Here is an 11,681-nt window from a genome sequence, read left to right as displayed (position 1 = left end):
CCATCTAACCGATTCCTCACCCACCGGACAGTCCACCCATCAAATCCATACCTCTCCAGTTTAGAGAGAAGAATGTTGTAGGGGACCATGTCAAAGGCCTTACAGAGGTCCAGATAGACGACATCTGTAGCCCTTCCCTACATCCCACTGATGTAGTCACTCCATCATAGAAGGCCACTAGGTTAGTCAGGCAGGACTTGCCCTCGGTGAAGCCATGCTGGCTGTCTCGAATCACCTCCCTGTCCTCCATGTGCCTTAGCATAGCTTCCAGAAGGATCTGTTCCATGATCTTCCAGGCACAGATGTGAGACTGACCGGTCTGTAGTTCCCCGGGTCTTCCTTTTTTCCCTTTTTCAAAATGGGGGTGATGTTTCCCCTTTTCCAGTCAGTGGGAACTTCACGGGACTGCCACGACTTCTCAAACATGATGGATAGTGGCTTAGCAACTTCATCTGCCAGTTCCTTCAGGACCCGTGGATGGATCTCATCGGGTCCCATGGACCTGTGTACCTTCTCTTCTGTCTTAGACAGCTCTGTATCATTAAGAGCACTTAGTAGTAAAACTTGTTGAAAATCCAAGAGCACAAGTAGAACCAGATCAGCCTTGGGAGGTGGCTATGATCCAAAATTAGTTTGAATTCTCACAAGAGGTAAAGTTAATTAAGCAATTAGCTTCCTAACTGGTCAATTTTAATCACCTGATGAGGCTGATAAGGGGGAGGGGTATCACTTAATAGGATGGTCTTAGGTTATAAAGTAACCAACACTTTAGGGAACGGTAAACACGAAAAGGACATCTGAGAGACTCTCTTGCCCTACAAGAAAGAGTAGGTGTCTTGAACACCTGAGATAATCTGAAGATTAACACAAAGCATGACAATGCATTCAGGTATTTTGTTCATATGTGTAAGGGTATATTAGATAAAAATAGAGCTTCATCATCAGCCTTCTACATGTCTGTGTGCTTCTATCATTGCTTGTTACTGCAGAGTTGAGTTATAACCCCCCAAAACAGCCCAAGAAAAATAATGTGTAAGCTACTGTGTTGGCAGAAAAATGGCTGCGCTGTGATAACTTGTGATCATGAAATAAAGATATGGAACTTAAGTCCAGGAAGAGCACTGCAAGAAGCTCAGGGAAAGGACAATGCTATGGAACCTTATCAGCATGCTGGCCTAAAAAGTCTAGCACAGGCACATAAGCCTAAGGAACCCCTTACTAGGAGATTCCCGCTAAGGGATCAGCCCATTCTGTAACAGGGCCTATTTAGTATCTACATCTACTTCCTTTGAAAACTGTAACTGTTCTGTGAGTTTGACACTGCTAGCATGCTCTGCAATAACTTATTTAGCATATTAAGGAGGCATTCAGAGTGTTCTAAATAGTCAATATCGAATGTAAAAAGTAAAAAACAATACAGAGTATTTTCATTTCATCATTAGCTACAGAAACAATTCTCAATACTAAAATGCATGCCCGTGGTCCACAAGACCCAATTACTAGACACCAGTAATAACTCTTCTTGAGTTACCTTGAATTTATTTGGTGTAAGCTTCCAATGCAGTACAAAGCAACTTCTTTTCAGAAAACTTTTCAGAACTATGAAAAAAGATATCTGAGGATCTGTTTTGGCAGACTTACTAACAGAAAACCTGCACAGAGTTACATGAGGTTAGAAATCAAACTATTTCTGTGTTGGCATGCTTGTTGACATGAAGCTGTTAGATTAAAAAGAAGAGGTTTTGGGCATTTTGTACTACTGCAGTGAATTTCTGACTTCACGCTTGCTTTGGCATTGTAAGAAACTACATAAACCCACTTTTATCACACCAGAGCCAAGAAGACAGATGTGCATCATGCCTTCAGCTTCGCTGGCAAATGCTGCAATCCCCTTTCCTCCTATATTTCTAGGACAAACATAAACACACCATTTGGAGTGGGAAAGTACCTGGAGGATTCTCATTCAAGCACTGTAGCTGAAACATTACTTCATTTAAGCCACTTACTAAGATCCACAGCACAGATCTGAGGAAAGGCTTTTTCCTCTAAAGGCAGAATGCATGCAGAAGACTGAAGCTCATCTTTTTGGAAATAAAATTAGCATCATGTATTTCTATTTCCCCAGTGAAATGAATCAAATGTTACGCACGTACTCAACATATGTAACCATCCAAATGTCTTCCTACAAAGGTGGAAATCGAGATAAAAATTCATTTTTCCCCATGATTATTCATATGTGACCTTATCTTCCTCTAGGACTACATAAAGAAGAAAAACCTTCTTTTCCTTTTCCCTTAACTTAAGGGCTTTAGAACTTTCCTTGTAATTTCTACAGAAACTCTTCCTTTTTTCCCCAGGAGAATCCATTTCTAACAGTCGGGAAGTAAGAATAACAGTACTTAACCATGGGAGGAAACCTACCTGCTCCAATTTCATTTCCAACGCTTGGAATAATATCATCATCTAGACAATCTGGTAAGCCTCCTCTCTCTAGTTTTTCTTCAATTTTGCTTATTGTCTTTGCTAAAGAAAAATCTATGCAATCCTCCAGTACTGCAACATCATCAGCACTTTGTACTTCCAGGTTTCTTATTTTTGAACTAAAAAAAAGCAAACCCTAGATTTTAAATTTATAATAAAAAAAAAAAATCACAAAAATATAGTGAATTTGCTATTTTTAAGAGTATACAGTTATTTATCTAATGCAACTTCATTGCTTGCATTCGTATGAAAGATGCATTGATGGCAATTTCTCATTTTCTTTATGTAAGATACCTTTATCGTATTCCACATAAACAATTACAGGATTTTACATATTATAATGTAGGAGGCAGAGAAACAGTACCATTTTCTACCGAAAAGATTTTGGCATGGTCTTCTCGTCCAACAGCTTCATAACTAAATCGGAGTAAAAGAAAGAAACAGAGGAATGTTCTCTTGGCTTTCACTACTAGCCTCTGCCTTAAATTCTGCTATTTTTCCCCCCTGCACGTTAACTTTTCTAGAGCTCTGTCCTCTCTAGCTATACTCCTACCTTACTACCACAATTTCTGTAGCATTATGCCTGGCCTAGGAAACTTCACTGATCCTAGAGGTTGCATGCCAAAGTTGTCATAAAACCAAAACCAAGGTATGTGACATCCTCTACATAGGGTATCTCCTCAGCTTTCTTTTATAAAAAGATGACTTTAGTTGCCACAGGATTTGAAGCTCCTAAGTTCTTATTCCAATATATCCTCATCCCAATGCAGCCTCCAAACTCCTTCTAGCTGCTAACTTTCTCCCACAACTTTGGGTTCACCCTGCAGGTCCTGTATCTGCACTTCTAAACCTCATGATGCGGTGCCAGCATGACGGTCTCCCCTGAACTGCCCAAGGGAGGTCCAAAGGGTCCACAAGTGACTCCCAAGTCCTAAAAGACAACCTTGGCCTGTGTCAGTTCCACGTTCTGCCACGTTGCAGACAATTTTCATCCTATTTTGGTGTTTGTGGCAGTTTTAATTTGCTCCCAGCATCTTACGCATTTCTCTACTCTTTTCTTTTGTCCAGATCTCCATTTCTTGCTTTTACAACCTTGAATTTGCTATCTACAGAGCTGAAGCTTTTCAGCTTGAAACCCCTGAAAGCTGTGGTACTATTACTGACTCTCCCTTGTCCTGTGAGCCCAAGATTCACCAAAATAGGGGAGACCCTCGAGGGCCTCATCTTTCCCATCACCGGTCTGATCTCAAATCACTCTGCACCACCTAAGTGTGCTCTCTCATGTTGCCTCAGATGATGTATTTCCCACATGTATGCTCATTAGGCATCCTTTCACTAAAGGAGTTAACAGTTTAACTGCCAGCCTTGAGAAGTGCTTGAGCAGAAAGCAACAGTTTCATTGTTGTAATATTTATCACCTATGTTCACTAATATGTTTTGGTGCTCTATGCAAGTAAACAGAGATAGCTATGTGGTGGAGCTGACTGAGGAGGATCAAAAGTTTGATACATTTATTTATACAAATATATATAAATGTAGAAACATACATGAATAAAAACGACCTGATAGACAAAAATAGCAACTAAAAATACTTTATTACAGACAAAAAGATGTGTATAATATACCTTAAAGTTGTTCTTCTTCCCTTACTTCCAGAGTATGGTCTGTTCTGAGCCGTGGGCATGGAAGCACATTTCTTCTTGTTTGCTAGCTACAAATTTTTTTCAGAAAGCAGTGATTTTTTTTAATGAGTTAGGAATTACTTTTTTCTAGTGTTTTTTGTTTGGGGGGGTGTGTGTCATATATTCGGACTCAAGGATACTTTTCAAAGTATGCTTTTCAAACTTTCAAAAGCACAATTTTCCAGTTTTATTTGCACTCATCTTTATCTTGCAAATTTCATGTCCGTATGCCCAAATTATAGTACATCCAATAGTCATTTGCTTGTGGGAGTTTTTGCATGCATACTTATAATAAATTTATGCATAAGCAAGGCTCTCAGCTATTATCAAGATATTAGCTATCTTGCACTGTCAACAGAGTGCATTTATTTGAAAAATGCTTATCATACCTTCAAAAACATGCTATTTTTATGCATTATTTTGATCTTATAAAGTCCCTGTAGAAGGAAGATCTAACAATATATTTGTTACTTTCACTCAAATAAAATCTTCAAAAATTAGGCTTTTTTTTCTACTGTATTCTGATAAATAACTGCAGACAGTATTTTGGAAGCTTTAGCTCACCTCCTAAAAGATTCAATGTAATTGCAATTAGAGACTATTGAGTTTGTTTCTAATCTCAGTCTCCTTTCTCCATTATATTTCCTTTCCTGTATTCAGTTATTTTGACTGCTTGTTTATTATCACATCTAGAAGACAGCAGTACTACCTTTAGTATTATACTGGTAGAGAAGGGAAGGGGGTAAAGGAAGAAATGAATTATGTTCTATTATTTTGCATGTGGAATTCTTAATTTGATGTTCAAAACACTGAACACTTCTGTCAATGCTTTACAGATGAGGAAACTTAGAACACAAAAATTAAATGTGATATAAGTCCACTTAACCACCAGTGGCACTGAGAAAGCCTGGTAACACTGTCCCTGTAGCACTGCTTTGAACATCATTTCCTTTTGGCTTCCCACCCATGCAAGTCCCCAGTGTAGCACAGCCTCAAAACCAGAATATGTGGAAATTATACTAGCAAAAGAAATTAAACAGGATAGTTTTGACTTTGATACCTTGGCATGTGAGTGTGTAAGAGATGAAACTTCAGGACAGAGTGGACCTCTGCAGAAAGGAAAAAAAAAATTCACTGAACATGTATAACAAAATAAACATTTTACAATAAAAATTCAACCCCCCGGTCAGAATCAGGAGAATAGCATTTTGTATGTCTAGAATAAACAATACAGCTAAGGTGGGAACATATACTAAGCTCAATCATAAATTCAGTCTCATTCTCTGTCTTTCCATTCTACCTTATTTGCTATCTAAATCACCTGATGAGTGTAGGGTATCTAATACAAGAGTTCACTTATGTACCAGAATCTGAATCTTGCCTCTTGCAATTCAGGCAATTGCTGCAACTACTGGCTTATTAGATCAATGATTCCCTGTACCAGGGCGTACTTGGCCAGTATGCAGAATGTTATCAGCTTCAACAAGAGAGACTGACAATCCATTACCAAAGATCACCAACAGCTCAGCGGTTAATACGCCTACCTGACATACAAATCCCTGAATTAATACAAAGAAAATGAAGATATAAACCAGTGTCCCCCTACATACTAAGAGGGAGTGCAATTATATGCTCAGATTGACTGTTGTCAAGTCAACTGACAGAGACTATCAAGTGAATATGAGGTGGGAGCAATTTATAAATTAAGCCTCACAGAATTTTCTCTGAAATACATATTACAAATATTGTATCCATTTTACAGATGAAAAGAACCAGGAATAAAAAAACAGCTTTCTTATCTGCTTATTTGGCTGAAAACCGTGCTTCTTAGTAACTGAACTTCAGGTTAAATGATTGTTTTCAAAATTTACTGGAAACAAGCAGAAAGTTTTAGCATGCTGTGTACTATTGAGGTCAAGTTTCTTGTCGTATGTATAACTTTTTTGCTTTCAGAATGAGTTACGCGAATCTGTGTTATTGCACTGAAAGACTACTTCTTTTACTACCCTTTATAATTTTTACTTCAATTAAAATGCTGGCTTATAAAAGATTTGGAATAAAATTTAAATTTCAGGTACATCGTCACCCCTATTTTTTTGCCCAGCTGATTTGAGCAAATGTTTAGATCTTGCCTTTAAAAATTTCAGACATCCATTCATCAACAAGAATTATCTGCACAATGCTCCAGATTTTATTAATAAAAAAAAAAAAACCTGGAGAAATCGTCTGTGTGTGGTTGGCAACAGACTTCAAGAATAGGATGATTAGTTTTTGTCTATTTACCCTATTTTCCTCATGCTTCCTTCCTATTGGCTAGCTTTAGGAGCATGCAGAAGGTGAGGATTTGCTGCCACAGAAATAGCAGTTATATGTTATTCTGAAAAATATGAAAATACAACACTTTCTATACTCAAGAAAACAATAATGTTCTTTCCATCAATAGACTAATTTGTTTCTACTATATCTGCTGTCTCAGGACCTTCTTTTCAAAAAAACAAAGCAAAACAAAAAAACCCACCTCATTGTTCACTAAATTCCTCAAACTTGTTTAACCTTAATGGTTAAATCTTTCCTCTTCCCCATACATGACAACACATTCTTAAAACCTCATAATACAGTTCTACAGCTGTTTGGTAAGTGAAATTAATGTGTAAATCCTGAAAAGGTATACAAATAAGTAGCTAGAGGATTGTGGCAACACTGAAACAGAAGCTAATGTTTAACAATTCCATCTCTGCATGTAAACATGAGATGCATGCGCATGAGCAAACTCTTTGTGTTTGCTAATCCTATTCAAAGCCTATACCATGCTTGCCCATGCGCATACAGTTCCCATAGCCATAAGCCTGGCAATGCTCTGAAGGGTGAAAGTGTAAACAAAAGCTGATTTCAGTGCAATGTCACCGGAGCTGCTTTGCCTCTATGTAATTAAAGCTTCTCTGCAAAAATTATCCTATAGAAACTCCAGAACAACTTATTTTAAAATATACACTGAGCTGGAGAGTGACTTAAATATTTGTTGCCTTTTTTTTTTTTTTTACTTTGCTTACTCATTTTTTTCTTTTAACCTGTCTTTTTTTCTTTTCCCCTGATACTACCTCTTTCTTTGCTTCAGTTTCTCCCCTTCTTTCCAGCTGCTTTAGCATTCATTCTCCTTAAAGGAATCAATGGAAATTTCAAATGGATATTTCAAAAGTATCTCAAGTGCTTCCTTTAGATTTACAGCCTATTTGCTTGTACCATTTTGAAAGAAAAAAAGTTTTTAATTAAATACTTGTAACTAATCTAATTGAATGGCCTCAGTGTTCACTCACGGATAATCAGTGTGCCTAATTCCTAGCACACATTTCTAGTTTTTTTCACTACAGCATGGGATTTCAATTCTTCCCTCACATAAATGTTTACCAGAACACAGACTGTGGTTGTTTTAAGGTGTTTTAATTTATGTAGGTAATTGGTAGATCAGCTGCTACTCTGACATGCTAATTGCCAATATTTTTTCTAATTCTTCCAGCACTCCCATTTATTGCAAATGTATTACCGTCAAAGCTGTTAACTCCCTTTGTGGGGCTGAATCCTCCAATCATGTTACTTCATAAAACAGCCCTATAACTCAACTCCAGTTTGAAGTTCTTAAAAATCTTCTGTCTACTGTTCCAAATCCATCTAACAGAACATAAAACTAGAACAAGATCCAGAATTTGTTTGCAAAGCATGATTATACTGATAACACATGGACTTCCCCCCCCCGCCCAAACTGACAGATATGGCTTTAAAATAGCTCAGGAATAATTTTAACTATAGTAGTAAACTTTTGCTGGTATAGCCAGGCTTCTATCACAGACTTCTGGTCAGACCTTTTTGTGTACTGAAAAAAACTTTTATGTTCATAAAAAAAACTCGCTTTTTGTTTTCGCTTTTACTCCGCACAAAAGTAATTATTTGATCATCTCTAGCAGACTTTCATATATACTGTTTCAAAACAGTTTCCCAACTGCAGCTAACATTTGAAGCACCTTGTAGTCTGGCCCTGTATCTTTGTTATCCAGATCAGTGGCATCACAAATTTAGGAACCTACCAGATCAGATCCTTGATAAACTGTGTATTAGTCTATCTTAAATTCAGCCATTTCCTGTACTATCAATGTACAAACCCTTGAACAACTAAGTAAATACGGCTATGTATCCACTCTAGAGCTAATGGGTTTGAACATAGAGGCCAAAACCTACAGTCATACGTATGTTCATACAGGCCAAAGGTATGTGTCGGCCTCAGAAGTGTAATAATATCCAGGTTCCAGAGGATGGCGGCTGAATATTCGTCTGCCTTAGGTTTTTGGTTTGTTTGTTTTTTTTAACAAGCACTTCCTGTCCCAGGAACATTTAGGCCAAGTTAAATGTGAACCAGTATCTATTTCTTTGCTTTGTCAGCTGAACTGGTTAAAAAACATCTACTGCTGAGCGTCTACTGTTTTGTACTGCGAAGAAACCTGTTACCTTACCTTGCTTTTTTACAGATGTCAGCACTACTTAGCATCCTAGATGGAACATTTCAGCAAAATTAAGACTTCCTCGAAATAACAAGGAACAACACTTACTTAGCAGCAATTGTTTCAAATAATAGGAAAAAAATTTAGACTCCACCGATCTAGTATGCTGCAAAGATAGATAAAACAGGAGCATGACTAGGGCACAAGTCAGGGTGTGCAGGATCAGTGTGAAAGATCCCCCACGAATTGTATGCAGCAGTTGTAAAGCACATACCTCGGTCTGTCGTCTTCACATGACTTGATCTGTACTGAAACTGGTCTAGATAGTATCTCCTGTTGGCCTTTCTTTATTTAAAAAAAAAAAAAAGTAGTCAATTTGGGGGGAATAGAATCCATTAAAGATTAATTACATATTTCTAAATCACAGATCACAACAACTATTGTCTACTATGGAAAAGAATGGAAACTATAGTCTACTGTGGAAAAGAACTTCTCAAACACAGGAAAAGATGGCTAAAAATTAAAATGCCATTGCTATCCCCCAACATTTATTTCTGCTTCACAACATGTAATTGCCTTTTGCCTATAAAACTTTTCCCCAGCTTAATATCATCTGAGATGCTATTACCCTCCCTCCTTTTCCTCTGAAATATAGGAGTAGCAAATGCACAGCAGGTGGAACAAATTTTCAATTTCCCATACTGCACAATAAGCATTAAAAATAAATCTTTATTCATGCAATATGACCATAATTGGACACTGATATGTTGTATGTACTTTAGAGAACAATTCAGTCCGAATGTTCAGATAGCTTCTATGTTGCTAAGTTACAGTTAGAAAGCATCATCCAGAACAAAATGCAGTTGCCCTGTTTGGCATTTGTTGGGGGGTTGGGGTTTTTTGTTTGTTGTTTTTTTTTTTTTTTTAACTTAGACTGTTTTTCTTTTGTTGTTAAATGTATATCTGTGCAATCTGGCAGTGCCATGTGGTATATTAAGTGTCCTAAGAATATTTGACCTTCTGCTGTATTTAGAGAAGGAAAAAAAAAAAGTGGTTTTGTTGTTGCTGTTTTTTAAAGGAAAGAGACTAGATGCTATTTTGGATGCTTCATCTGCCAAGCAGTTAGCCTCAGCTTACCACAGCTCAAGAGAAGCGTATGTTTCCACAGGACATAAAAATGAAGTTTCAACAGTAGGAAAAGTGCATATAAGTATAGCTTTCCAGAAGACTTAATAATTTGCTTTTTAAGCCTTATTTATTTGAGTGCACTACAATGAATGTATCTAATATGCAGAACACCTTCTCCAAACTGTTTTGGATATAAACCATACCTCCCCTGTTCCCTTTTTTTAATTTGTCCAAGTTTCATATAAAAACTTGACTCTGTCTGGTACACAGCCACACCAATGTTAAAAGATAATACTGACAACAACCAGGAAATCTTTCTGTTTTAAGAAAGTTTCCTTCTTACTAACTACATATTTTCTATTTATGTTGCTTATTCTTTGTATTTCTTTCAGCTTGAATAATGTAGATCCTATCTCACTAGGATGTTGTTGCAACAGTATCTGGTTTTCAAATATTTATTTATTTATTTATTTAAGACATAAAACCACCTACAGATACTTTTCTTAAACATCATAAACAAGTTTTTTATATAGTTTTATGTATATGTCTGCACAAATGCTCTACGCATCTATGTGAACATCTACCTACCTGATGAAATTACGTAAAAACTACTTTTGGATGTGTTTTTAGTAGACGTTTACAATTTTGAAAAAAATAAATTAAAAGCTTAGATTGCATTTGAAACCAAAATACTTTTAGTTGTCATGGTCTAAATAATTTCTTTTGAAACTTGACCCTGTGTACATGTGAACCAAGGCTAAGTTATGGAACAGTCTGTAGAACCTACTCACCATTACTTCTTCAGCCTGACGCACCAGTTTTTCTGTTTTTGCTTCTAATTCTGCATTCAGTCGCCTGCAAGAGTAAAAATGCTTGTCATTCAGTTTTTGAAAGCTTTAAAAGGATAAATATAAGCATGACAGTATCTCTGCCTGACCTAAGTGAAATTTTAATAAATCCTACAAAGGAACACTGAAATATACTTCAGGGTATTAACAGAGTTACATTTCAACAATTTCCTGGGTTTCTGTCAAATCAATAGTTAATAAAACACCTATACCCACTAAACTATAGGTTTAGACTATAATTCTGAGTGGTAAAGGGTGTCCTTGTTTTTGGCCATGTCATTGCTTAATACACATTTTACGTCTTTATTTCCTCAACGCTTTCTGTTTTTAACAGTCCATACCTTACACATACTTAGCAGCAGGGGTTGGAGAAAGAATCATGTATGTGTCACTATACATATGTACAGGTTAAAATAAGCTTGTGTTCTTGCATGCTTCACTTTATAGCTTTTCATGCAGCGTGACTGAGTGAGACATGGCTCCTTGTACATCCTCACCATTCACAGGGGCTGAGAACTGATGGGTAACAGAGCGAGTGCTTTTAAATGTGCTTTCACTGCATTTGTCACAAGCTTTAGAGCTTTTAAGTTTTTTTTTTAACAGGCTTAAGCACTTATATATTCATAAGTCATGTCAGTGTTTCAAATGCAGAAAAATCTTACATCCAATGCTGTGGGATCGAAGTGAGGCCTAGAGCAGTGCACAGCCCTGAGGTGCCTGTGTGAAACGGCGGCAGGAGGGCTGTACCGTGCCGAAAGAAAATTAAAACATTGCTTTTGGTGCTCTCATCTGTACGCTTTGGGGGAACTAGTTGAGGGACTCGGATACACGGGATTAACTGTCAACTTCGTTAGGACAGCCAGCAGTGAGCGGGGTAACGCTGAGGTGACAAAGCCCGGCTGCCGCCCCCGGCCGCCTCCTTACTTGTACTCCTCCTCCTTGGCCAGCAAGTCGCCGCTCACCCCACCGGCCCCCGTGGCGGGGGGCGGCGGGGAGCCGCCGGGCGGTCTCCGCACCTGCAGCGAGGACGAGTTAGCGCGGGGGGTGGGGGG

The 11,681-nt window shown here is 37.7% G+C and overlaps 1 protein-coding gene across 1 annotated transcript in view; it reads right to left on the bottom strand.

Moving 5' to 3' along the window:
• Positions 1 to 11,681, bottom strand: part of TEX9 (testis expressed 9) — an 84,681-nt gene that overhangs the window by 14,832 nt on the left and 58,168 nt on the right. The window contains exons 6-11 of the mRNA XM_009323420.1: positions 11,554 to 11,645; positions 10,573 to 10,636; positions 8,928 to 8,998; positions 5,224 to 5,272; positions 4,107 to 4,192; positions 2,422 to 2,600 (exon numbers count right to left, since the gene is read on the bottom strand). Of these exons, the coding sequence (XP_009321695.1) occupies positions 2,422 to 2,600; positions 4,107 to 4,192; positions 5,224 to 5,272; positions 8,928 to 8,998; positions 10,573 to 10,636; positions 11,554 to 11,645 (541 nt within the window). The remainder of the gene's footprint in view (positions 1 to 2,421; positions 2,601 to 4,106; positions 4,193 to 5,223; positions 5,273 to 8,927; positions 8,999 to 10,572; positions 10,637 to 11,553; positions 11,646 to 11,681) is intronic.

This window comes from Pygoscelis adeliae, unplaced genomic scaffold (assembly GCF_000699105.1).
Source record: "Pygoscelis adeliae isolate BGI_AS28 unplaced genomic scaffold, ASM69910v1 Scaffold545, whole genome shotgun sequence".
NCBI classification, from domain to species: Eukaryota; Metazoa; Chordata; class Aves; order Sphenisciformes; family Spheniscidae; genus Pygoscelis; species Pygoscelis adeliae.
This window is presented reverse-complemented; position numbering and strand designations above follow the sequence as displayed.